This window comes from Asterias amurensis, chromosome 16 (genome assembly GCF_032118995.1).
Source record: "Asterias amurensis chromosome 16, ASM3211899v1".
Classification (NCBI taxonomy): Eukaryota; Metazoa; Echinodermata; class Asteroidea; order Forcipulatida; family Asteriidae; genus Asterias; species Asterias amurensis.
The window spans coordinates 16531282-16558953 of record NC_092663.1 but is presented as its reverse complement, the minus strand read 5'-3'; the positions used below and the strand labels follow the sequence as shown (position 1 = coordinate 16558953).

The 27672-nt window shown below is 38.5% G+C and overlaps 3 protein-coding genes across 8 annotated transcripts in view; 2 read left to right on the top strand and 1 right to left on the bottom strand.

Annotated features, from left to right (window-relative positions):
- LOC139948665 (uncharacterized) overlaps positions 1-5935 on the bottom strand; it is a 40773-nt gene extending 34838 nt beyond the window's left edge. For both annotated transcript variants that reach the window (XR_011787469.1, XM_071946890.1), the window contains exons 1-2: positions 5564-5935; positions 25-4160 (exon numbers count right to left, since the gene is read on the bottom strand). Coding sequence is in view for 1 of the 2 variants with exons in the window: in XM_071946890.1 (XP_071802991.1) it covers positions 25-4134 (4110 nt within the window). In the remaining variant the exon portion in view is untranslated. The remainder of the gene's footprint in view (positions 1-24; positions 4161-5563) is intronic.
- Positions 1-19863, top strand: part of LOC139948667 (DNA mismatch repair protein Mlh1-like) — a 48766-nt gene extending 28903 nt beyond the window's left edge. Inside the window, exons 1-19 of one of the 4 annotated variants that reach the window (XM_071946893.1) lie at positions 5981-6066; positions 7117-7283; positions 7612-7702; positions 8310-8408; positions 8724-8797; positions 9428-9504; positions 9852-9982; positions 10758-10846; positions 11747-11859; positions 12088-12181; positions 12595-12748; positions 13262-13448; positions 13898-14021; positions 14214-14377; positions 14986-15158; positions 16057-16221; positions 17246-17338; positions 17938-18051; positions 18950-19863. In XM_071946893.1, the coding sequence (XP_071802994.1) occupies positions 7174-7283; positions 7612-7702; positions 8310-8408; positions 8724-8797; positions 9428-9504; positions 9852-9982; positions 10758-10846; positions 11747-11859; positions 12088-12181; positions 12595-12748; positions 13262-13448; positions 13898-14021; positions 14214-14377; positions 14986-15158; positions 16057-16221; positions 17246-17338; positions 17938-18051; positions 18950-19135 (2238 nt within the window). In that variant the 5' untranslated portion in view covers positions 5981-6066; positions 7117-7173 and the 3' untranslated portion in view covers positions 19136-19863. Of the gene's footprint in view, positions 1-5980; positions 6067-7116; positions 7284-7611; positions 7703-8309; positions 8409-8723; positions 8798-9427; positions 9505-9851; positions 9983-10757; positions 10847-11746; positions 11860-12087; positions 12182-12594; positions 12749-13261; positions 13449-13897; positions 14022-14213; positions 14378-14985; positions 15159-16056; positions 16222-17245; positions 17339-17937; positions 18052-18949 lie in introns of those variants that run through there. The other 3 variants (XM_071946894.1, XM_071946895.1, XM_071946896.1) reach the window with 3 other exon arrangements.
- An 811-nt stretch (positions 19864-20674) lies between these two features.
- The window catches only part of LOC139949015 (succinyl-CoA:glutarate CoA-transferase-like), a 62385-nt gene continuing 55387 nt past the window's right edge, over positions 20675-27672 (top strand). For both annotated transcript variants that reach the window (XM_071947405.1, XM_071947404.1), the window contains exons 1-8: positions 20675-20795; positions 22339-22423; positions 23398-23471; positions 24355-24440; positions 24821-24992; positions 25819-25910; positions 26222-26365; positions 27405-27500. In XM_071947405.1, coding sequence (XP_071803506.1) covers positions 20678-20795; positions 22339-22423; positions 23398-23471; positions 24355-24440; positions 24821-24992; positions 25819-25910; positions 26222-26365; positions 27405-27500 — 867 coding nt within the window. In that variant the 5' untranslated portion in view covers positions 20675-20677. The remainder of the gene's footprint in view (positions 20796-22338; positions 22424-23397; positions 23472-24354; positions 24441-24820; positions 24993-25818; positions 25911-26221; positions 26366-27404; positions 27501-27672) is intronic.

The following is a 27672-nucleotide window of genomic DNA, read 5'->3' as shown; positions in this document are numbered from 1 at the left end:
AACCAAACACTATGGGTTTCTCACCTTTGCAGTCTGTTTGACGGCTTTCCCAACATAGTCACCCTCTCCGATGCTGACATCATCACCAATCCATTTTTTTTCCACTGGAAACGTCCGACCAGGAACCTTTATTTCTTTACATTCACCAAGGTAGTTGGAAAATAAGGTGGTGTCGATTGTGGCAGACATTATGAGAAGGTGAAGATCTTTTCTGCTCCGAAGGAGTTTCTTCAGAGTTGCCAACAATATATCCGTGTCTACAGATCTCTCATGGGCCTCGTCGACGATGACGCAAGTATAGTCAGACAGATTTGGGTCGGCGATGATCAAGTTGAGGAGTTTCCGATCCGTCATGAAAGTAACAACTGTTTTGGCACTGACAGATTTCTTGTTGCCGACAAAATATCCAACTTCTTCGCCAACTTGGCATCCATATTCTTCAGCAACACGTTTAGAAAGAGTGAGTGCCGCAACTCTTCTAGGTTGTGTGCAAACTACCCGCCATTGTGGTCTCTGGCTGGAGCCTTCATCTTCCTGACTCTCCAGGGCCATGTCTACGAGATACTGTGGAATCTGTGTGCTCTTTCCAGATCCTGTCTCGCCTTGCAAGACAACAGCTTTATTCAGCCGCATAGCTTCCTCAATCCTAGACCTGTAGCCATAAACCGGCAGAGGGGAATCCAAACGACGACATTCTCTCAAAAATTGATGACGAATCTTGTGTACCTCTGACAAGGTTTGGGTTTCTGGCTCTAAACCTTCCAAAGCGGTTTCAATATTAAGACATGCATTGTTGAACTCATCCAGGAATCTTTGTTTCTCCTCCAAATGGTGCTCATGGGTTTCGATAGAAATTTCATATCGCTGAATTTCAGCATAGGACAGGTTTTCTTTGAAGGCATTTCTGCAATCTGACAAATCCGAGTTGATGACTTTACATTCTTCTTTAATGATATGTTTAATTTCAGAGACTTTCTCTGGCATTTCGTTTTCTTTGAAGTCCTTCAGTAGTTTTCTTGCAATTTGTGGTTCCACTTCTTCGTTGTGCCAGGAGAGGACAGGTTTTATACAATGGCCAGAGATGGGTTTCCCATAAAGCTTACAAACTGCCTCCATCGCATCTTCCCGTCTCTTAAACTTCAGAGAGCATCTCCCGGAGGCCAACACTCCGTCAACCAATCCATGACATTCCTCTCTCACAAGATATACAACATCACTCTCTGAGATGTTTCTTGGGAGATCTGTTAAGACAACTTCATTTGGACTTCTTTCCTGTGTATTATCTTTGCCTGTGCATGGTTTATATTTTGACCTTACAAGCCTGCCAGTTGTTCCCTTATCACCGTCATGTGATTCATCAGTTTTTTCACCACTCCTCAACTGAGACCTTACATCATCTCCTACAGAGCTACCTTTCCCTTTATGACCACGCCCATTTCTACCTTGACCACGCCCACCTTTCTGTTCTTGCTCCCTTTTTGATTGACGATATCCCCTGTGACTCTCTACTTTTGAGTCTTTAGTTTGTTGGGCATCCTCAATCCATCTCTCAACATTTACCCGACTCTCATCAGGAACACAACCAAGTTGTTCAACATGAAGAGACCGGCCAGACTTCTTGTTTTGGTAAGGCTCTTTTGATACTGGAAAACTGGCTTTAATTGGAGTGTCATTCCCAAGACGCCACGGGTCATTGTTCAAAACACCCACAGCTGCTGTTGCCATCTTGAGATCTGGAAACTGAAGAACAGCAAATTGGTTGTTGTGTTCTTGGGAAGGTTTCAACCCCGAGCACTGACAGTTTAAATCAAGGGACTCCAGAAAGTCATAGAATTCCGCAAGATCGAAGTACTCCCCAATATTTGTTACCCAGAGAGATGAAGACTGTTTGACTTGAGAGGAACTGGCATGACTCACCACAGAGCAGATGCTCCTCACTTCACTACATTCTGATTGATTATCAAAATCTTCTCCAATTTTCTGTCGCCAGTTTCTTGTCCTCCTTCCACGGCCTCTCCCTCCACGGCTTCTCCCTCCACGGCTGCTCTCTCCTCGATTTCTACCTCCTCGACCTCTGTTGCCTTGACCCCTCCCTTCATGACTTCCTCGAGTTGCCCCTTCAGGGTCTCCAGTTGCTTCAAAGGAAGGGGGATGCAAATCTCCACTCGCCATAGCTTTTCGATGACTGTAGCTTACGCACATTTTAGGGCCACCCCGAAAAATCCAGCGGTTATGCAGAAAACTTCGAGCCTTTTTTGTTTCTATGACAGATGCAAAATGGATAATAGCAAATCGCCTCCCTGATTTGGAAGTAAAAAAGTCTACATCTGAGAATGATATCATTTTGTCGGACAAGAAATGACAAAATCCATCATTGCTCACTCCGTCATCGATGTTTTTCACATGTAAAGAGATTGGCTGTGATGATGTACCACTCCTCTCACTCATTCCTGATGCAATGCTGCTCTGGTCATCATCTCCATCATAAGGAATATTTGGAGCAAGAGGCAACGACATCAATGAGGGGATGTTCTTTTCAGGAGCTTGGGGCTGTCTAGGTGCCCTGCTTGGATGCTGGCTTTGGTCACCCCTCAGTTGAACATCTTTCTCAGAGAGTGTCAGGCTGGGCCGACGGTAACCTGGTGTATAACCACCTCTAGGGTGACCTTCATAGTTTCTTTGCCTAGAGGAATTACCCCGGCCAGGCTGTGAAGGTCGATGGTCGGGGTTCTGGTCCAGGGGTCGGGGATGATCATCTGGTGAGTAACCACCTCTATGGTGTCCTCTATAGTTTCCTCGGCCAGAGGAATTACCACGGCCAGGCTGTGAATATTGAGGGTCATAGGCCATGTCCGAAGGTCGTTGGCGATCATCTGGTCTGTAACCACCTCTAGGGTGACCTCGATAGTTTCCTCGCTCAGAGGAATTACCGCGGCCAGTCTGTGAAGATCGATGGTCATATGCCATGTCCGAAGGTTGAGGACAGTCATCTGGTGTGTAACCACCTCTCGGGTGTCCTCGATAGTTTCCTCGCCCAGAGGAATTACCACGGCCAGTCTGTGAAGAACGATGGTCATATGCCATGTCCGAAGGTTGAGGACAGTCATCTGGTGTGTAACCACCTCTCGGGTGTCCTCGATAGTTTCCTCGCCCAGAGGAATTACCACGGCCAGTCTGTGAAGAACGATGGTCAACTGCCATGTCTGAAGGTCGGGGGCGATCATCTGGCATGTAACCACCTCTAGGGCGTCCTTGATAGATTCCTCGGTCAGAAGATCGATGCTGGTCACTTTCTGGACGTGAATATTTCTGGTCAGCTGGGTCATGATAACGTTGACCTTGTTGATGTCTCTGGCGTTGGTCATATGAAGGAAACTGACCATCAGGATGAACGTTGTTCTGGTGTGGATTGTTTCTATGGTCAACAGCTTTGTGTTGATTGTCTTGTGCAGAATGAGCTGAGGATGTTTTTCCAATTTTGTTTCGTGTGGAACGACGCGATCTTCGGTCTTGTAAAAAAGCTGACAGTTTCTTGTCAGATGCTCCGATTGAGCAATGGTTGAGAATCCCCTGTGCTGTAGCAGCATCTTCTTGATTTTTAAACAGAATGCTGGCTTGGCTGTTCTGCAAATCCTTCATCCTCCAGTATATTTTTTTATAATTTGTGACGTTTAAGCAGCCCAGAAAAGTTTTGAATGAGTCTTGGTCAGTGCATATGTTGTTCACCTGTACTTGTAATTTCAATCTCTGAGACGTTGTTTCTCCTGCACCATTGGTTTCTAGGGTCCTCCTTTTGCGCCTCTCTCGAGGCGGTCTGCTTCTTGTCTTTTTCTCTTGTTTAGCTGAGGATGAGGACGTATCTTTTGAAGATGATTCTTGCACTGCTTTCTTCACCGCAGAAACTTTTGTCTTTCCCATGCTTCCTTCTCTGTCATCTTTGGGTAAATCTTTACCTAGACCACCTCCCCCAACTTCCTCCTCCTCCCCCTTCTCCTCCCCATCATCGGTCTCTTCTTCACAACTTGTTTCTTCCGAGGACCCAGTAGAGTCACTGAACACCATCGGATCATCTTTTCCCATATTATCACAATCAGAAGATAAAATGATTGGAAAGTGTTCCCTTGAAGCCATCATTAACTGTGTTGTATCACGGCTAGAATCTGCAATAGAAGAGAGAAAAAACAGCAAAAATTAGTCAATTATTAATTGCATGGCAATTATAGCTCTTATGAGAAATAATTCTGCTACACAAGATTCGTTGCTCATTTTTAAGTCAAATTTCAGTTTCATAAGATTGGGATATGGTTTTAAAAGCTTTTGGGTACATCAACACAGGATGGTGTGAGATATAGCAGCCCTTTTCACACTATCTACCTTTGATCCGCGTAAATGGCAACCCGTGCAAAAGGTCTTTTACCTGGATTCAAACTGATTCTTTTTCACACTACAATATCTATCCAACCCAGAGAAAAGTGAACCCAGTTCCGTACTTAACATTGAGACTCGTGGGATAACCCCAGTGCTTGACAGGGTAAAATTGTACCTGGAATCAGTCAGTTTTGGGCTTGATAATCCAGAGAATTTTTAACCACAAACAGTATAGATTGAACACTCCTTTCAATCCAGAGAATCTCTGCGTTAAAAGTTTCCAAACTAGGAGATTTCATTTAAGATATACAAAGTGAGTAGACTGGTCTTTGACAATTACTAATAGTGTCCAGTTCCTTTATTCTTTCAATCATCTTGTTTTACAATCTACATGTCTTTCTGTTTATACTTCAAGCACTGAGAGGTTAGGTGCTAGGGTTTTACACTGGACCACCAGCCCGGTGCTGATGATTTTAGTGTTTCAAGACAGGAACAAGTTAGGTGGCCTTGTTTTTTTCTTCAACTCAACATCTTTGTCTCTCAAAAGAATGTTTCAATCCTGCTGAATATCACCCAAATTATATAAAATCGAATATGTAAATATTCTCTAATATAGTGTTTGTTCAGATAAATCAGTTAAGATTATGTTTTCTCATTTTGATTTATCAATTAATTAAAACTGCTTTTTGAGGGTCATGCCTGAGGTGGTCCTCGAATTAACTCCATTTCGAAGTACATTTTCACTACACACACCCCTAGTCCACTTTGATGTTGATTCTGGTCAAGTAAATAAAGTCATGGCACAGTAAGGTTGGACTGGGGTGGGGGTCAAGGAGGGCAAGGGTTCTGGCCAGGGGATGGTACTATGTTTCTCTGCATGATTGCAATACAACATACAGATTGATGGTGAAAATACTACTTTTTTAATTTTAGTCTTAACTTTCATCGAATCCTGGGATTTACACATTTGTTAGATAATTTAAAATGATAGGCCTACATGCTACACCTCTGGACCCCTGCTCTATATCCTGACGACATCATGTTATTAGTTCAGCAAGCCCGTTAATGTGTTTGACCGCACCCAGTTTTTGCTGACGGTGGTTTCAAAGTTGTGATTGTATAGGAAAGTAATGACAGTCATTGTGTGCAAACTTCACTGACCAAAAGAAAGAAAGTATGTCTTCTAAATACTTGCATTTCACAAAGAACAAAACTCAGCCTGGCTGTCTGACGATTCCTTGCACGTACTCTCTCTAGGCGCACAAACACGGTTGCAATGACTTGATGTGTTAGCCGAGGATACGCCCTTCAATTCCAACGAAAATGCCCCAAGTTCCAAATTTATGTGCAATAAAAACACACTATTTTGGCCGTCAAACTCTCCCTCAGTAACACCAATTGAACATTAAATAACGTCGGTGAGAAATCTATCTTTCGTAAAAAACCCACTTGGCCATTTATGTCGGCGCAGATCTGCAGAAAACCAAGTTATTGCTCACATCCTGGGAAATTCCAGCGAGCTTTTTTGTAAAAGATTGGTGATAGCGGGGAATTCCCCGTCTGTGTAATCTGTGTGGACACTGGAGGGCGCTGTTTCTTTTCCAATTTTTCATTCAACAGGGCGCGCGCGGACGAGATGGATGGAGTGTGGGTTTTTTTAAACATGAGAATGAGTATTATTAAATGCAAATAGACTTGGTAAGTGAAGAAATATTACTTTATAAACAAACTGATCAGTTAGATTGTGCTGGATGACAATGATTTATCACCCTTTCCCTGACGTCATGTTGGTTCATGTGCAGTGATGTGATTGTGACAATGACATGTGTGTTCGGAATTATGTTGTTCTGTGTGTGAAACTAAAATTAAAAAGTGTTTCTCCTAATTGAATATTGTACTTGTAGTTTGTTTGTTGTAAATCCAATTGCACAACACAACAATTTATGTCTATAATAAGAGAAGAAAAATGGAGTACACAGCATCCCAGTTACTGGGTCTATGCTAGCCCAGGTTCGTTGGACTCCTTCATTGCAGTGGCACTGACTCCATGCACTGACTGACGTCCTACCACTGGTAGTACCAGGGCTAGGTCTATGCTTGACTTAAATTTACCCTTTTCTGCATTTTTAAAGGTCAACATTTGGCAGTACCAATTTCTCAAGAAGAATATTAAAAAAGGGAAATAAAAACCAAACTCCATTAAAGGCAGTGGACACTTGGTAATTACTCAAAATAATTATTAGCATAAAACCTTTACTTGGTAACGATAAATGGGGAGCTGTTGATAGTGAGAAATTGTGAGAAATGGCTCCTTCTAAAGTAACGTAGTTTTCGAGAAAGAAGTAATTTTCCACGAATTTGATGTTGAGACCTCAGATTTAGAATTTGAGGTCTTGAAATCAAGCATTTGGAAGCACCCAACTTTGTGTGACAAGGGTGTTTTTTCTTTCATTATTATCTCGCAACTGCGACGACTGATTGAGCTCAATTTTCACAGGTTTGTTATTTTGTACATATATTAAGATACACCAAGTGAGAAGACTGGTCTTTGACAAATACCAATAGTGTCCAGTGTCTACTTTTAAAGAAAAAAATTAAATGAGTCCCTCATTAAATAGAATGTTTTTTTTTCATGCTTCATTGACTGAATACTAAAAGTTGATACAGTAGTGATAATTATTATGTCAATGTTCTTTTTTGGTCTCCCAAAGCATAATGTTAAAAGTAATCATATTTTGTGTTTTATAGATGAAATGCCTTTATCAAAGCCGCACCTCCGCTAGAAAAAGGTAAACAGTTGTAACCATGGCAGCAAGTACTATAAGGAGGCTGGATGAGACCGTTGTCAACAGAATAGCGGCCGGAGAGGTCATTCAGCGACCTGCAAATGCACTTAAAGAAATGATTGAAAATTGGTAAGAAATAAAAAAAACTTGGAATAGGTTACACTACTATAAACATTATATTGGACCCATTATTAACTCGGCTGCTGTACTCTTTCTGAAATCTGAGTTCTTGGTGGGTTTTTTCCCTCAGACAAACTTGCAAATAAATAAGTAAAGTAGCTGGAAAAGACTAAATTAAAACACTACTGTATATGATGTTGATCAGCCGTACTACTCAACAAAATTTTCCTACTTTTCCATCAAGGACCAAATATCATACTCTAGATATTCGACAGCCCAGTTTATCAAAAAAAAAATAATAATAATTTAAAGGTTTTTGAACTACTTCTTTCCTTAGCCTTGATGCTCAAGCCACCAGTATTCAAGTGACTGTGAAATCAGGAGGAATGAAACTCATGCAGATTCAGGACAACGGAACAGGAATACGAGTGAGTTTTTGAGTCTTTTAGTTTTTGAGACATTGAGTAACTGTGTAGTTGTGGCCATGTCTCATTGAGTCATTTTGTCATTGAGTACCTGAGAGCTACGAGGGACCATTCATTACACTTTTGCAATTTTAAAACTTTTACTTTCAAATTTAGGTGTATCCATATGTATACCTGTAAAAAGGTGCGGAGAACATCGCCAATTTTACCCTCAGATCTATGACCATCAGGAGAATTGCAACTTCCTTAATAGATGGAAATTTGCAGCGAGGATAAATAATATTCATTTTGGTGTAACATCTGTGTGTGTTAGCTCTGTAATTCTCAGTAATTTCCAGAGGTATGTGATAAAAATCACAGTCATATTACCTGGTTGGGATTCAAACCCACAACCCTTGCTATTCCAGTGTCTTACCAGCTAGACCACCGAGATTGCCTGGTAGCTAGAGCCACTTCAAATAACTTCCACCTTGACTTCTACTCGCCCTTAAGCCCGCTCTCTCCATCTCACAGATCACGAACAGCAATCTCACCCTCCCAATTACTCAATAATTTCATCAATAATTCTCCACGGATCTACTCTAAACTACATTTTTCTGTTCTAATCTAGAAAGAAGACATGGACATTGTGTGTGAACGTTTTACAACAAGCAAGCTGCGTCAGTTTGAAGACCTCAGTAATATTGCTACCTATGGTTTCCGTGGTGAGGTAAACAAATCCAAACTTGTTTAAACTTTTATGACGGATGTGATTTCTCCAATTTTAAACAATTTTTCTTTTTTTTTCATTACATTTTATTCACCAGCAAACATTAACAAAACTAAAAATTGCAAAGGATCAACAAGAACAAACAATACAATAGTTTTAAGAAGAATACAAAAATATATATACGAGCAGAAACATGTAGGAACAACCTCCAGTTTGGGTGGTGCACTCAAACAATCGGAAACAAACAAAAGAACAAAAGAACCCTGGCAAAACTTATTATTATTAATTGGTTGGTGTTTTTTTTTTGTCCTCCAGGCTCTAGCAAGTATTAGTCACGTTGCCCATGTAACGATCACAACCAGGACTGAAGAATCTAAGTGCGCTTATAAGTAAGTATTCTCAAATAGTACAAGTTTTATTACCTCTATAAAGTTCAAGTGTAACTTGGTTCAATTCATTTTGGTTTTTACCCATTTACACCGATGTGTGTTAGCACTGTTTACTCAGTACTTACACGAGTTCTGTGAAAAAAATCACAGGCATATTACTTGGGTGCGATTCGAACCCACCAATTCATTTATGATCAGTGATGTTTCAAGTTTTTCATGGTGTGGATAATACAGGGATGAGATCGTTCAGACTTTTATCTGAATTCAGACATTTTAAAGTGTACCTGGTATGAAGATGCTGTATTCTTCTCCAAATTAAATAAGTCATGCTCATGGTACTGACATGACTGAGGACACTGTTTCCAAAAGCTCCTTGAAATCCTTAACTTCAGGGGTTATCAAAATGTTGACTTGCCATCACTTCAAGGTACATTACATCCTGAGTTTGTGATCAAAGTTTGAGACTTCTTTGTCGGCAACGACTCTCATCCCTTGTAATAAGAAGTATCTATGTCTAGTAAACTTGAGAGCACAACCTAAAGCTGATTTGGTTGGTGATGTTTCTATAGTTCTCTGCTCGTCTCCAAGAAAAGTTATAATTTATCATACTAACTATTTTATATTTGATAGGGGCAGCTATGCGGACGGTAAACTGAAAGGTCCGGTCAAGCCGTGTGCAGGAAACAAAGGAACGCAAATAACAGTAGGTTCTCGTCTTCTCCTTCAGACGTTTTCTTATTTTCTTCTAAAGAAGTTAGTCTCCTGACGATGACTAGAGCAAGCAAGTCGAAACAATGAGACCAATTGAGTACTCACTCCGTGGTAGTGAAGTTAATAATGATCCTATAGCTAAATTAGTAGTCCCTACCGATATTCTATCTTCCAAAACCAAGTACTCCTGGTGTCCATTATGTCTCAAAAAGGCTAATTGGGCATATACCTTTTGGGGGAAGGGTGGTGGTAATTAAAAGAGCTATTTGTGAATTTATGAAAGTTATGAATTTCATTTTTATGTATGACTGAAAAACTACCTTTGTGGTTTTTTTTTAGGTAGAAGATCTGTTTTATAATGTGACAACTAGACGGAAAGCCCTCAAGAGTGCCAGCGAAGAACATAATAAAATAGTAGAAGTTGTGAGTCGCTACGCGATACACAATGCTGGTGTAGCCTTCACAGTGAAAAAAGTGAGTACGGTTTGTTTGGATCTTTTCTAGAAGAAAGAATATAAATGATTCTAAACTATCAGAACAAAGAAATAAGTGAAGTGTTTGACAAGCATGAGATTCTTCCTGTATGATTACTTCTTCAGAAAGTCAGCAAAACTTGAGTAGAGTTTGTTATGATCAACTCTAGGAGGAAACATACAAAAAAGATTCTGAAATATCAAAACAAAGAATTGCAGGCCTTGAATTAACCTTGCCAAGCTCGGCAAGGCAGTTGAGAAAGATTAAAGAAATGTCATTGGCCCAACGACCAGCAGCTGATTTCACGAAACGTTAGGATTAATCCTGTCTCGAGTTAGGATGAGTTTAAGGCGTCCTAACATCTATGGATACGGAACTTTTACTTGTCCCAATTCCTAAGATTAATCCTAGGAAGAGTTTGGTGAAATCGACAACAGGGCACTAATGTGTAGTATAGCGCTGGCTATGGTTGGGTCCTGAGTCTCGCCTGAATAAAGGTGTAGAGGACGAACGTCTTACTCGGGTAACAGCTGACTCAAGACTGCCTCGTGGCTGGCCCGCTCACACAGTCCGGCCACTGGCACGCTTGGGTGACTTTATTATTTGTCAATACGTAATGTCTACAACCTGCTTACTATACATCACTACAAATGTAAAGCGCACTGATACATTGTTGTAAAAATGCACTATATACATTCAAGAACTAGTTATTATGGATTTCTTATAACTCTAAGATTATGTAAATTATTTTTGATCTCAACTTCATATTTCTCAGCAAGGTGAGAGTTCATCTGACGTCAGAACAACTCAGAATTCCTCCACTCTCGATACGATTAGAACCATCTATGGCCCGTCTGTTGCTAGGTAAGATTAAAACTGCCTGAGTTGAAGACTTCAGTAGTGGCTATGGCTAGATCACTGATAGCCATAACTGTAGCCAAAGTCGCTTGAACCATCTGTGGCCCTTATGTTGCTAGGTAAGATTAAACTGTCTGAGTTGAAGACTTCGGTAGTGGCTATGGCTAGATCACTGATAGCCATAGCTGTAACCAAAGTCGCAGAATCAGCCATAATAATAGTGACTTCGTTTAGAGCTCCCATATCACTCACACACGCTCCTGGTGCTGTTACATACAGTATTTCCTGCAACGAATGTGGAGCTCCGTTAGAATTATAAGACCTATGGCGCAATGTGCTGCCAATACAAACCAGGAACACCGGGGTGATCCCCTTCTCTTTTCGATAAATGCACTGGGTTCTTTTATGTGCGTCACACAACATACAGGACCATTGGCTTTGCATCCCATCCATAGCTTTATCAGTTCATCAATTTGTAATTACAGGTGATGTTTGTGGTAGCACCATGTGTAAATCTCTTTTGAGTAATTTTGGTTCCGAAAAGAACTGGTAGTTGACTAACTCAATGCTTTGATCAGTACGCTCTATCTAGTTGGTAAGACACTGCTCTAGAATTGCAAAGGTTGTGGGTTCGAATTCCACCCGAGTAATATGCTTGTGATTTTTTTCACAGAACTCGGGAAAGTTCTGAGTATACAGTGCTAACACATATCAATGTATGGGTAAAAACTGAAATGAATACAGAGCATAATGATTGAAACATTGAGTTGTCAACCACCGGTTCTTTTCAGAACCATCGCTACTCAGAAGAGATTTACACATGGTGCTACTGCAAACATTTCCTGAATAGTTTCAAATCCTACTTATTAACTTGATATTTTCTTTGTTGATTTATTTTTGGTTCAGGGAAGTTATAGAAGTTGAGAGTGAGAATAGTAAGCTTGCTTTTAAGCTCCGTGGTTTCATCTCCAATGCAAATTACTCCGTCAAGAAATGTATTTTCCTTCTTTTCATCAATCGTAAGTACTTGTCTGCTATTTTCATTTTATTATCTGCAATTTCCAATTTTGTTCTCTGCAACTTAAATTTATTTTCTTTGGAAATTTAACAAAAATTCTTGCAGTTTCCACAATATTCATTTTATTTCCTGACATTTTCATTTTTTACTTTTTGTAGTAGATTTGTTTACAAAGTGTAAAAAAGTAACTTCTATTCATAAATTGTGTTTTTTAATTGTTATTCTTTAGATCGTCTTGTTGATTCATCCAGTTTAAGGAAAGCTATTGAGATGGTCTATGCTGCATACCTCCCCAAGAATTCACATCCATTTCTTTACCTTAGGTGAGTTAATTTTAGTATTACTCGCAAAAAACGATATACAGAAATTATCAGACGTTTTTATAAACTAATATATATCTGAACTCCATGGAAGCAAAAAATGTCTATGGATTTTAGGATATTAATATATAAAGCTAGAGTGCATTCTAAATCAACCTATTAAAATAAATCTATCAAAACTTATGAGTTATTTATTTATTTTCATTTTCTGAAATTTCCAATTTTTAGGGGTTGGTAAATCCCAGTTAATAATCCGGAGGTCGTGATTCAAGTCCCACTCCAGTCAATTTTCTTTATTCAAACCCAAAGTATTTATATAACTTACCCAGTCAATTTCCCTTGTGGTTTGTTACTTGGCATTTACTCATTTATTTTTGACACAATTTAAATTTGTTTGTTTACTGATTTGTAAACAGTCTTGAGATTACACCAAGCAACGTTGATGTTAACGTTCATCCGACCAAACAAGAAGTGCATTTCTTACACGAGGAAGCAATAATTGAAGATATCCAGAAACGTGTGGAGCAGAAACTTCTGGGCTCAAACGCCTCAAGGACTTATTTTACTCAGGTGAACAAATGGTTTGTTTTTAATCAAGAATATATTTTTTAATGAGGTATCGACCAAGTCACAAGGCCCCGTTGCCACGTTAAGGTGAGGGCTACATTTAACTGATTTGGACCCTTGGACCAAATCAACTGCCACCAGGGGCATGTTGCTGCCTGCTCCTGAAGCTGAAACAGGGTTACCACCTTAATAGTCCTTAAGGATATTTGCGGAACAAAAATGGATTACAAAACCTGTGACGAAAATAGTATGGTTATGTAAATCTGTAAATAAAAAAAGGGGGTGAACACCTGTAAAGAAAAGTGGTAAAAAAAAATACAAAAAAATAATACGTTATTAACAAACCTAAAAGTAAAACACAATCCTGGGAAAAGATGGTTTAAAAAACATGTGAAAAAAATATATATAAATTCTTGTAATTTACAGGTGGATTATTCTATAAAAAAAGAAAGAAATAAATAAATGTTATTTTTTGGTCACAAATCTGTATTCAACTCGCAATTTTTGAATTGATAGGCATTGCTTCCTGGAGCTCCAGTATCTGTCTCAGAAATTACCCAGAAGTCGTCTGGGTCTTCGGATATCTCAAGTTCTTCAGCGTCTAAGACCGCAGTCTACGCTCATCAGATGGTCAGAACTGATGACAAGGCTCAAAAACTTGAAGCTTTTCTTCCCAAAATGAAAATGATGTCGCCATCAGTTGGTAAGTTGATTAAATTTACTAAATAATTAAAGATTAACCTTTTTGACGTGTTCAGAAATATTGGGTTGAACGAACCTTGGAAGTGGCAGCAGAAGGATCGCCTTGATGCGACTTTTTAATTACTGGTTCAGAAATTATGCAATTCTGGTCATGACACTTGTGTCCTTGAGCAAGATTCTTTACTGTAATTGGCTCTCTTCACCCAGGGGTATAAATGGGTACCTGTGCAGAGATGGTGTCTGTGATTGATTTAGCTTATAGTGCGATACATGCTCATCAGCACAAGCAGTAAGAGAGATGAGATGGTTTAATAAATGATGTATAATGTCCCAGTGACCAGGGGTTATAATGTTGAAGCGCCACGAGTGTCACTGAGCGCTATATAAAAAGCCACTGTTATTATTACTATTTGTAACATAGTAATACTTGATTGTTTTCTGCAACTTCAGACTCTGATAGAGATGATGAACTTTCTGAGATGAGTAAAGGAGGCGACGTTGAGTTATTCAAAGATCTAGAGGAGGAGGAAATTAACAGAAAGGATGTAGCTACATCTTCAACATCCACTGCCAGGTAATGCAGCACCTTAAAAATTTACCAAAAATAAATAATTGCCCGACGTTTCGACCCTATTTTTTGCATTTATACCATCGGCCCTTTGGATTGGTAAGTTTGCAACAGCTAATTCTATTTGCTCATCTTGAAAGTATGCTACATTTTAGGCATATAAGCTTTTTTTTTCTCTCTCTCTCTTTTCTCTTACAGGAAACGCCCAATCGATGATGTCTTGCAAGAAGATGAAGATGTCCAGATGTCAGGTCAAAGTTCAAGTAAAGGTCGGCGTGGGGGTGAAGGACACCATCATCGAGAGATTCAATTAACCAGCGTCTTATCTTTACAGCAAAAGATTGAGGATGACATGCATAAAGGTAAATCAAGGAACTCTTTCAAAGAAACTTCCAAATCGATGATCCTCATGTGCCCTTCCTTTAATTTTTGCTTCTTCTTGTATACTCCTCGGCTGTACCATGGCAAATCATCCTAACTCAAAATATGAGAAATTTTGAGAACAGAGATAAACTGTTGTGACTTAAAGACTCTGGACACTATTGGTAAATTGTCAAAGACCAGTCATCTCATGTGGTGTATCTCAACATATGCATAAAATAACAAACCTGTGAAAATTTGAGCTCTATTGTCGAAGTTGCGAGATAATAATGATAGAAAAAACATCCTTGTCACACAGAGTTGTGTACTTTCAGATGCTTGATTTCGAGAGCTCAATTCTAAATCTGAGGTCTTGAAATCAAATTCGTGGAAAATTACTTCTTTCTCGAAAACTACGTTACTTCAGAGGGAGCTGTTTTTCACAATGTTTTATACTATCAACCTCTCCCTATTACTCATTACCAAGTAAGGTTTTATGCTGAAAGTTATTTTGAGTATTAACTGATAGTGTCCACTGCCTTTAAAAACAGGTTCTTGGGTACAATGAATACTTCAAACGATCCTTGATTCATCGGTTTTCTCGTAACAGGTTTGAGAGAGATGTTGAGACATCATACTTTTGTTGGTTGCGTCAATGCAGAGTTTGCACTACTACAGCATCAGACTAAGCTGTATCTCGTCAATACCTCCAAGCTGACCAGAGAACTCTTCTATCAACTCATGATCTTTGATTTCAGCAACTCAGGAATCATGAGGCTTTCTGTAAGTAAACACACCTTTTGAACTTTGACCTTATCCAAGGTCAAGACCTTATCCAAGGTCCTTTGGAGAGACGCTATATAAATGTTGAATAATAATAACATTGTAAAACATCTGCTCCAGAATGGCAAAGGTCATGGGTTCGAACCCACCTGATTGAATTGCCTGTGGACTTTTTTCACTGAACTCGGGGGAAAGTACTGAGTTAACAGTGCTTAAAGGCAGTGGACACTATTGGTAATTACTCAACATAATTTTCAGCATAAAATCTCACTTGGTAACAAGTAATGGGGAGAGGTTGAAAGTATAAAACATTGTGAGGAACGGCTCCCTCTGAAGTGGCATAGTTTCTGAGGAAGAAGTAATTGTCCACGTTTTTGATTTCGCAACCTCAAGTTTAGAATTTGAGGTCTCGAAATCAAGCATCTGAAAGCACACAACTTCGTGAGACAAGGGTTTTTTTTTTCTTTCATGGTTATCTCACAACTTGGACGACCAATTAAGCTCAAATTTTCACAGATTTGTTATTTTATGCATATGTTGAGATACACCAAGTGAGAAGACTGGTCTTTGACAATGACCAACAGTGTCCATTGTCTTTAATATTCAACACCAGGGCCGCATTTCATGGCTGTGCTTACAGCCAATATCACCTGTGCAAGCGCCAAATGTTTGCGCTAGCTGTGTAAGCGAAGAACGCCTAGGACATGGAGTATGCACACGCACGGGCCGTTTCCCTGCTATCCAGGAAATACGCTTGTTGTAAGCGCTGATTCCCTGCTTCCCGATTCTTTGCTTACGGTAAGCAGAGCCATGAAATTTGGCCCAGTTAACTTAACTTTATTGCAATCACAGTGTTCATAATCAATACTAAATTGTTGGTTATTCCTTATTGCTGCAGACACCAGCTTCAATCTACGATCTAGCGATGTTAGCTCTAACCTCAGAGGAGAGTGGATGGACATCCGATGATGGACCCAAGGAACAATTGGCTCAATATGTTCAAGATCTTCTCGTCTCCAAAGCGGAACTACTCGACGACTACTTCTCAATGCAGATAGATAAGGTGACTGGTCATCGGGGTTTCATTACCTAAGCCCTATGCCCTATTTATGTTTATATTTATTTCATTTCTTGGGCAGATAAAGAAAAAGTACAATAATGTCAGTGGTGAAACATTGAGAGATACAACACGATTAAATCCAATACTAAGGAAGGAAAGAGAACTTACAGACTGTGAAGGGGTAACCCTGTTCAGCCCCAGGAGTAGGTGGCTCCTAGTGGATGATACTCATGTCTACATCTTTACGGACTGTGAAGGGGTAACCCTGTTTCAGCCCCAGGAGTAGGTGGCTCCTAGTGGATGATACTCATGCCTACATCCTTACGGACAGTGAAGGGGGTAACCATGTTTCAGCCCCAGGAGTAGGTGGCTCCTAGTGGATGATACCCATGCCTAGATCCTTACAGACTGTGAAGGGGGTAACCCTGTTTCAGCCCCAGGAGTAGGTGGCTCCTAGTGGATGATACCCATGCCTACATCCTTACGGACAGTGAAGGGGGTGACCCTGTTCAGCCCCAGGAGTAGGTGGCTCCTAGTGGATGATACCCTTGCCTACATCCTTAAGGACAGTGAAGGGGGGTAACCCTGTTTCAGCCCCAGGAGTAGGTGGCTCCTAGTGGATGATACCCATGCCTACATCCTTACAGACAGTGAAGGGGGGTAACCCTGTTTCAGCCCCAGGAGTAGGTGGCTCCTAGTGGATGATACCCATGCCTACATCCTTACAGACTGTGACGAGGGTAACCCTGTTTCAGCCCTAGGAGTAGGTGGCTCCTAGTGGATGATACCCATGCCTACATCCTTACAGACTGTGAAGGGGGTAACCCTGTTCAGCCCCAGGAGTAGGTGGCAATGTGCCCTGGTGGCAGTTGATTTGGGTTGAAAGCTCAAATCAGTTAAGAGGAGCCCTCACCTTGAAGTGGCCGTCAGTGGCCTTGTGTTGATATGTGACTCTCATAATTTTTTATTATCTGCTGCTTACAAATAAATATTTCTGTATAATTTGTTTTATTTGTCTTGTTTGCAGGACGGAAACCTTTGTACTATACCACTTTTACTGGATAATTACATTCCAGACTTAGAGAGATTGCCGATGTATGTACTCCGCTTAGCCACAGAGGTAAATATCAGAATCCCTTGATTAATTGAAAATAAGAGTCTAGCTCAAAAAAATATAACAGCAGATCCTAAGAATAACTTTGTCTAAATCTCACTACAACCATAGGTAATTCCAAATAAGCCAATTTGTGTAAAACCAGCAGAAATTGTAATAGGCAGCTCTAAATATCTCCAGCTAATAATAAAAATAATAATAACATCAAATTTATAAGGTGCACAGTATCTGGAATGGTACCATTCAAAGGCGCCGGAAGCTAGCAAGCTGACAAATTGAACAGATGCGTCTTGAGGTTGTGTTTGAAAGTAAACAGATCAGGTGTGTCCCTCAGCTCGTCTGGCAAGGAATTCCAGAGACGCGGTGCGCAGCTTGAAAAGGCACGGTCTCCACAACTTGCCAGACGCATCCAGCATGTTCGGCTCACAACCCCCAGACCCAGTTGGAATCCAGCAGTCTCCCGACAATGGACAGAGTGTACTGAAATGTTGAGTCGTATGGTTCTTCTAAGAACCATCATACTCAAAAGGGATTTATCTACATGTTGTCGTCAGCGCAAAAATGTTTCTTATTATCTCTTGCTTGTTTTCATTTTTCCATACCAGGTTGACTGGGATGAAGAAGAGGATTGTTTTAAGAGCTTTGCTAAAGAGACGGGTCTCTTTTATTCAATCCATAAAAACATCCGTCTGAAGGAGAGAGATGAAAAACAAGATCAGGTGTGCATGAAATAATTAAAATGCTTTGGTTGTCATTAATCTTTGTGAACCCCCCCAAAAGAAGTTGCATCCCTTTAACAGTTTAAGGTGATCCACTGACTACCGCTTTCCTGGTTGTATCATAAACTTAGGTACGTGTATGATTCCTGGCTTTGTGCCAGTTAACTGGTGGTATGGCTTCTGACTGGCACATGGAACAAAGATATTAGAGCGGTTTCGCAAGGCTACGCATACACACACAGATACTGATATGTCGACACTTTGTGTGTTCAGGTGACGCGTAGCCGCGACTATCATATTTTGCACACGCGTTAGCAACGGATACAGGAGTCAGAGAAAAACGGATATTGTTTTGCAGACTTTTAGTTGTCATTTTGTCCCAGATCAAAAACATTTCTGGAATTGCTTTCACTGGTATCGTGCTTGACATAGATAGAAAATAGAAAATTGTACGTCATTTGCAAGCAACACGATGAGAAAATACAGTGTATAAAACATGGGATCTCTATAGGTCGTGCTTGTCGGGAAAAACACTCATGATGAATGCGAGCGCACTCAAGTGACACATACCTATAATTTGTGAAACAAAATCCAACACGCGGCTGACGTGAACAGATACGGTTATCATATCCGTATCTGTATCTGTATCCGCACGCTTGCTAAACCTCTCTATTAACAAAATAGGGAGACTGCCAACATTAGGGCTAGATAGATCAGTTGGTAGAGTGCTGACATGAGGTTACAGATTCAAGTCCCGCTCTGTAAACTTTTCTTTGTTCATCCCAAACTTTTAAAATCCTTTTTGATTAAATGTCGGGCTATTATAAATTGTTGCGTATTTGATTTTTATAAATTTTAATAATTTGATGTTTTCATAATTTGATGTTTTCTATTCTAGGAGTCAAGTGCTCCATCGTCAACTGAATCAACGATGCCGTCTTATAATTGGAGATGGACAATTGAACATATCATCTATCCAGCCTTCAAATCAATTCTCTTACCTCCAAAGAGTTCAGCGGAAGACGCTAGCGTTCTTCAGATTGCCAACCTACCAGACTTATATAAAGTCTTTGAGAGATGCTGATGCAGAATTAAACACTTGGGTGATATCCCTGGCCTGGCAAGAGTTCAGCACAGGAGGGCGACAAATTTCAAATTTGCACAAAACATGGGATCTGCAACCAATCGAGAGCAGCCTTATGATGTGTCTCGCTACCATGGCCAGCGCACCGTATCAATACCTCTCATCACTAACCCCTTGTAGGTATGTACTGAGAGACATCGATGAACAGCTCCCAAGGGTACGTGACTACTCTGCAGACACGCTTGTTAAAAACTTTTGAGCGCTTATCTGGGGCCGGAACCCTGTGGAATATGGACCTAAGCAGGGACTGTGTGAATGTGCGTCGGGGTAATCGTGGGGTAAAAAGTCCCTGTGCCTCTCCAGGGATGTATTCCACAGGGAAAAGAGATACAGTGTGAAAAGGGCTAATTGTCTTCCATGTATTTTAAGAGCCAATGTTCTAATAGCATTGTCAAAGGTAAAGACATAAAAATAGATATCTGTATATAACTTTTTTAAAGACTCTTTCTACAACTATGCAAGTTTTGGTCCTGTTGAAGACTTGAGTTGTTGCTGCCATTCAGAACTATTATGATGTGGTTGGCACAAATTGTGTTGAAATGACATAAACAATGTCAAAATTTACACAAATTGTGTAAGAAATTGCACAAACTGACTGAATTTAGTCATTGACATACATTTTAAATGACTAAACTATTAAAAGTACTGATTAGCGAGAGTACCTTGAAGCATTTTGTATTCATGTTGTTTTTGTTTGTATAATAAAAAATACTTTCACAAATAAAAAATATCCAGTTCCTTTTTTATTTTTGTTATTGTTTGTTTCTTTTACTTTTGGTAGAAAAGAGAACTGTTTTTTGTTGCTAGATTAGGTTAGTAGGGATGAGAACTTTAAAACTTTTATCTAAATTCAGACCTTTTTTCATGTCTGCCTGGTGAAAAAAAGCCTATATCTTCTAAAGATAATTATAAAGAAATCCTGCTTTTTGATCTTCTCCTCTGCTGATCAAAAAAAGCTCATTGAAGTCTATAAACTCTAGAAGGTTATTGAAAGTTAGAAATGCCATTAATTTAACATGCCTCCATAAAAAGTTGACCCTAGTTTATTCAGTAGTTTTGTTATTTCTGTACTAATGAGTTGAGAAAGAATTTTTTTTAAATGACTCATTATAGCTCAAACATTTAATTTATGCCTTAACTATTTAATAGACGATAAACTTCCATTAGGGAAAAAAATATTATTTTGCTTTACCCCTGTGTTTTTTAGACCATATCTATGAAAAAACATTTGAATTCCTCCCCCCCTTCTTAAACTTTTTTTTAGACTGGCTGGTATAAACTCATTTAATTCACAAATTGATTCGCACACAAAATTAATGAATAAATAAAAGAAGCGCAGAGGCAAATTCTGTGTAATATTTACCTTTAACATTAAAAAAAATCTTACTTTTTAGAAGCCATTTCGGACAGTTTTATGCAAATAATGTTGTAGTTGTGGGTACGCCCTCTTCGGTCAAAGGTCAAACCAAAATGGCGGCCTCCATGCGAAAGGTTCGTCTGGTCGATGTCAAGATATTATTTAGAAAACTGCTGGATGGGAACGTTAAATTTCCCACTAAGTGTGTGCATATTAACTCAGGGGCTTTGTCTGCGACTTTTGGTAAGATTTGGTTGTACATTGGCTTGTTAAAAGTTTCATTTGAGAGGCGTTTTGTTGACGACATCGAACTTCATTTTTGTTGGTGTGGTCGTGGATTATTGTGTGGGTGTGTTGTTGTAGGAAGGCACTATAAATACTAAACTCCACAGCGGTTCGGCCCATCGGAGAATACCCGAGCGAGAATGACCTAATGACGTCATTTGCATATGCTTGCATCTTTTAGACATGAAAATATTAACAACCAGGTCCTAGTGGTAAGTCCACTCTTATGTAACAACTCCCCAAACCTGCTGCTACAAATGTACTTGAATAAAGAGGTCTGAAGCAGTGCTTGCATCTTTTAAACATGAAAATATAAACAACCAGGTCCTAGTGGTTAGTCCACTCTTATGTAACAACTCCCCAAACCTGCTGCTACAAATGTACTTGAATAAAGAGGTCTGACTGAAGCAGTGCTTGCATCTTTTAAACATGAAAATATAAACAACCAGGTCCCAGTGGTTAGTCCTCTCTTATGTAACAACTCCCCAAACCTGCTGCTACAAATGTACTTGAATAAAGAGGTCTGACTGAAGCAGTGCTTGCATCTTTTAAACATAAAAATATAAACAACCAGGTCCCAGTGGTTATTAGTCCACTCTTATGTAACAACTCCCCAAACCTGCAGCTACAAATGTACTTGATTCTTGAATAAAGAGGTCTGAAGCAGTGCTTGCATCTTTTAAACATAAAAATATAAACAACCAGGTCCTAGTGGTTAGTCCACTCTTATGTAACAACTCCCCAAACCTGCTGCGTGGGGGATCGTCGGGAATCGTGCCGGAATGTTCCGAGAGCACACGAAAAGTTCCGAACCGCTGTAGAGGTTAGTTTTTAGTGCCTTCCGTTGTGGAAGCCTACATTTTAATGACCGCGGTGTAGCATAGCATACTGGGGGTTTTTGTACTTGGGGGGGGGGGGGGGGGGAGAGAGAATAACTCGACGGGCCCTGGGACTTTCCATATAAAATTGAGCAGAGGATAAAGGTTCAAGAATCAATGAATAGTTTCCTATTTACTGGTAGACCCAGTGACTGTGGCGCTAGATTCATTTTTTCAAAATTTTGACATTATCTGTGGGGCGCTAGATTCCTTTATTCGAAATTTTGACATGACCGCTAATGTCAAAATTTTGAAAAAAGGAATCTAGCACCCCAGTGACTGGGTCTGCCGATAATGTCAAAACTTCGAAAAAAAGGTATATAGCGCCCCAGTCACTGGGTCTAATTTACTGGTAAAAATGCTGTGAGACTTCTAGACTAAAGTATTTTTGTGTGTATTTTTTGGGGACAAATTTAGCATTTTACCGTGCGGCGGGCAGGTTTTTTAAATCAAGTTTTAAAGTTGGGGTTCCACACCACATGTGCCTACATCATGATCTTGTAAAGCTTTGAATGAGAAGGATGTGATCTAAAGTAGTATTTGAAAAACATTAAAAACAAAGAAATAACGTAACCTAAAAGGCCCTTTTTGTTGGAAAATAATATTATTTTATTTTTACACAGAAACACAAGATGCCAAGAAGAACCCAACTGAAAACTCTGAACTCAAATCTCCATTGGTAGGTGTCAGGGTGCTAGACCTTACAAGGTTAGTTTGGTCATTGCTTTTTAGTTTTTGCTTTGGGTGAAGTTTATAACCTTGAGTCTTTAATATTTCATATCTCATTCATGTCATTTAATTTTTTGAGTGCCTGTATTTTATGCATGGAGGTCGAGATAACTCTGTTTTACCCCAATGAATTATTCATGCATTTTGTCCTTGCTGTTTTCCATTATTTCAAGTTTTAATTTTCTAGTTATTTATGCATTTTGTCCTTCTTACTCATTTTAATTTAAGTGTCTATTTATTATACATGCATTTTTTTTCTGTCACTACCATTCTTCAACTTTTAATTAAGTGTACATTTAATTATGCATTTTTCTTCTTCTGTGTTTTACCATTTTAATTTTAAGTGTCTATTTATTTAAGCATTTTGTTCCTGTGTGCTTCCATTTTAACTAAGTTTCTATTTATTTTGCGTATTTTCCCTTCTGTTTTCTACCATTCCAATTTTTGACTGCCTGTTTAATTATGCATTTTCCTTCTGTTTTCTAACATTTAAGTGTCTATTTTATGCATTTTTCCTTCTGTTTTCTACCGTTTCAATTTTCAAGTGTGACATATTTATTTATGCTGTATTCTACTATTTCAATTTTGAAGTGTCTATTTATTCATGCATTTTTTCTTTCGGTTTTCTACCATTTCAAATTTTAAGTGTCTATATTTTTGTTTTTTCTTCCATTTTCAACAATTTCAATTCTGCATATTTTCCTTCTGTTTACTATTTAGCTTTTTGAGTATCTGTATTTATTCATGCATTTTTCTTGAATTTGTTATTGTTTTAATTTACAAATGATTTCACTGTAAAACATCTGTTTAATATTTTTAAAAAATCAAAAATTGTAACCACATTAAGTCTTGTTGCGATGATTTTAATCTCTTCGGACCATTGCTACTACTTACATTCTTTCTTGTCAAGATTATTCAATAGTGTAAAAAGAGGTGACTTTGTTTTTTTCTAGAGTACTTGCAGGTCCTTTTTGTACGATGATGCTTGGTGATCTAGGGGCAGACATTATCAAAGTGGAAAGACCAGGTAGGTGCCACTATTGCTTTAGAAGTCATTTTAAAGTTTTGTGTCGAAAAAGCTAAACTGATTTCTTCGCTGAGCAAATTACAAAAAACATTCTTAGTGGTTGAACTGAAAACGATTCAAATCTCTCTACAGTAATATTTTTTCAACTCCTATGATTTTTATCAGTCCACTAAATAAGTAGTCGGGTTATGTGTTTGTGTTAATGTAGTGCAGGCCTCAAAATAACCCACTGCACCCACAGCAATTGTCATGATGCCCTGTGATTACACTAATAATAATAATAATAATAATAATAATAATAATAATAATAATAATAATAATAATAATAATAATAATAATAATAATAATAATATTAATAATAATAATAATAATAATATTAATAATAATAATAATAATAATACTAAAACCATTCTTATATATAGCGCATATCACCGTGAGGTTCCTATGCGCTGTAAAAGGAAATCAACAATTATTGTAGTAAAAGTAAACAGATATGTTTTTAACCGGGTTTTGAATTGTTCTGATGTCTCATTCTGTTTGACAACCTCTATGGTTTGACAACCACTATGGTGCCTTCTGCAAGGTTCCTGGGGTGGATTTCACAAAGAGTTAGGACTAGTCTTATCTCGAGTTAGGACCAGTTACTCGTCCTAACTTAGGACTATCCATGTAATTTGTATATCTCCTAGGACTAATCCTAAGTTAGGACTAGTCCTAACTCTTTGTGAAATCGACCTCTGTACCAGTTTACATTTTCCCCATAGTAGTGCCCCCCTACCAGAGGAAAAAAATAGTTAGTCACAAAAATATCAATTATATGATCAATTACATTATTAGTTTTATTATCAACCATTAATAAATAATATATTATTAATTACTGCAGGAGTTGGTGACGACACTCGTCAGTGGGGCCCACCATTCGTTGCTGATGAAAGTTGTTACTTTTTATCGATCAATCGAAACAAAAAGGTGAGACGAGACTTAAAATAAATGACTAAAGGCTTTGTCACGCAGGGCAATACAAGCAGTTTGAGGGCAACCAACTACACTGCATGTAAAAGGAGCACTTTGGTAGTGAGGTTACTACCTTATGTTCTGACACCCTCAGTGTATTTGAACAAAACACTTAAAGAAGATTGATCTTTTCTATTTTATGGGTGATAGGCCTACTTGGCAGAATTGAAAGATATTTATGATACTCGAACTCAAGTTTTAGAATTGATGATTTTGAATTGAAAATAGAAGACCATCGGGTTTGTGCCATCTTGAGTTTACTGGCCTCGAGCTCTAACGATCAAAGAGTGAAAATAAATGTTCCAATAATAAAACTTTGTTTTCTCTACAACCAGAGTGTATGTGTGAATCTCAAACATCCTGATGGTCTGAAGATAATTCAGAAGATAGCGGCCAAAAGTGACATTCTTGTTGAAAACTACATTCCTGGTAAATTGACAGAGCTTGGTCTCGGCTATGAAGACCTACGAAAGATTGCACCCTCTCTCATTTATTGTTCTATAACAGGTAAATATAAAACTTTGAAGAAAACCAATTCCTGTACAATGTAGAATTATTTATGGTTGACAGAACTGAATTGATTATTTTGTAATAGATATGTGTTTTTAATTTGTGCTGTTAAAAGAAATTTTCATTTGTGCTGTTATTGCTTTGATAATTTTTGATTGTTTTTAATCCAACTACTTCTTAACTTTTGTCTTCAGTTCAAATCATTGCTGTATCACACTGTGATTTTGCAGTTATTGTTTATTTGCTTATAGTTATTGAATGTATATTTCGTTTCTGTTTTAAGTTTTATTTACATCTTAATTCTACTTGCAATGTTTTATCTTTTTTCCTATATTTCACTGTGATTTTGCAGTCATTGTTTATTACTTATAGTTGTTTTCATTTCTGTTTTCAGGTTTTTTTGTGTCAGTTTCTTAACTCTTCTTTTTAAAAAGTTGCTATTTATTGCTAATTAATTATTGTTGATCACATCCAATTTGGACTGTGGGCCAAGAAATTGTTATTGAATGAAATCAAATTAAATATTATAATAAATGCGTTTACCAAACAGAAGACGAGTAATACTTCCTGCAAATGCGAATGTTTCGCAAGAGTTTAACTCATTTCAACTGTTGCGAATTATTCGTTGCGCATTAGTGACGTAAACATTTGTATAGCATTCCCATTTGCAGTATGAACCGGGCTTGAGGCTGGAGGGACAAAAACAGTCTGGTGCCTTTTTGGTGTACTACAAATCAGTGTTCAGCATTACTAATGTAGACAGGGAACATGACAAACATGATGGCAGCTTGGTTTATCTCTGATTTTTTGGTTGTGTACTAAGGTTATGGGTCTGATGGACCCTATGCTGGGCGTGGTGGGTACGATGTAGTGGCAGCCGCTATGGGGGGTCTTCTTCACATCACTGGACCACAAGTAAGCCAGTAAGCTAACGTATATCCAGTAGGTATGGCTTTGACTTAAAGTGGGTGTGGTTAAGCAAAATGGTATTGGTTTTAGGGAAGAGGATCAAAAGATTGGGTGTGGCTATGACATAAAAAAACATTTAGTCTTGAAGGCATTGGACACCTTTGATGAATTGTCATAGACCAGTATTCTCACTTGGTGTATCCCAACATATGCATACAATAACAAACCTGTGAAAATTTGAGCTCAATTGGTCATTGATGGGTGTGGCTATAGCATATCATGGGTGTGGTCCTAATGTTATTACTTTTGCTATCCAGCAAGGTGATCCAGTGAGAGTGGGCGTGGCCATGACTGATTTATCAACGGGTCTGTTTGCCAAAGCGGCAATACTTGGTGCTCTTTACCATCGAGAAAGAACTGGTCAGGGGCAGAAGATCGACTGCAATCTTCTCTCAACCCAAGTGAGTTCTCAAGGTTTCCACAACCTCTTATCTTATAGTTCTGTATTTGTGGACTCTGTTTCCTTCAAACCCTGACTAAATGGGGTGAGGTACATGTATTAGAATTTGTCCGCACTTAAAAACTTTCCTCTTTCCAAATGAATTTTAATGTTTCTGATTTAATTTTTGCTTGGCAAAGCTTTTCTCGTAGGTTTTATATTTTTCAAATTTGTTATATACTTCATTAATGTGCTGTTTCTTGTGCTTTTTATGTGTGCATTTTTGCTTTCAATTGTATAATTTCAGTTTTATTTTTATTTTGGAAATGCGCTATATAAATCTTTACATGGTGTTACCGAAAACCTTTCCATATCGTATTTCAACCATGCAAAGTTTCAAATCTTACTTATATAAATCTTTTTAAAAATAATAATAATAATTTGAAGTATTGCGGACAAAATAATATAATACTATTATAGTTGGTTAAATCTGATTACATCCACCAAACCAAACAGTGCAATCCAGTAGGGACCACCATTTAAAAAAAAAAAACTAATATCAATTATGGTCATGCTTGATCCAATAAAGCTTTTAATCAGTGCAGTCCTCAGTCCAACCAACCCAAGACTTAGCCATAAAGCAACATATATTTTTTTTCTCATGTTTTTTAAGTTGCTTTGTAGTTCATTCTGTATTGGTTCTGTAATACTTTATACGTGAATTTATTTTCTATGTTGTTTTGTAAACCTTTTTTCTTGTTGCTGACTGAGAGATCTCATTGTGAAATTTATTAATTCATTCATACAACTTCTAGTTTTAAATGTCTAGCCCATTGTCCTTATGTATTTTTACACAGTTTTTCAGTCGCTTTTCTGTTGTTTTGTTTGTATTTTCCTTATTGCTATTGCTTTTGGGTTTGACGGATTCCTTTTTTTAAATAATTTTCAAAAGTGTACAGTTAATTTATTTGTATTGTAGTTTTAAAGTAATTTTTACAATTGTTTATGAGTGTATTAAGGTTGCAAAAAAAATTGCTATTCTATTCTGTTTCTCTGTGAAGGTCGCCATCATGTCCCACATTGGAACTAATTACTTAATGGGAGGTATGGAGGCCAAAAGATGGGGAACTGGACATGGTAGTATCGTACCTTACCAGGTATGCTTTTCACTTGGTGTAAAATGGCCCTCACTGGGGTCAAAGGAGGCAAATGATTGGACGATAGCTGTTCTTTATGCATAAAAACATGCACGTGAGCTCAGCGACCCTGTAGCTCAGCGACCCTGTAGCTCAGCGACCCTGTAGCTCAGCGACCCTGTAGCGTTTCATG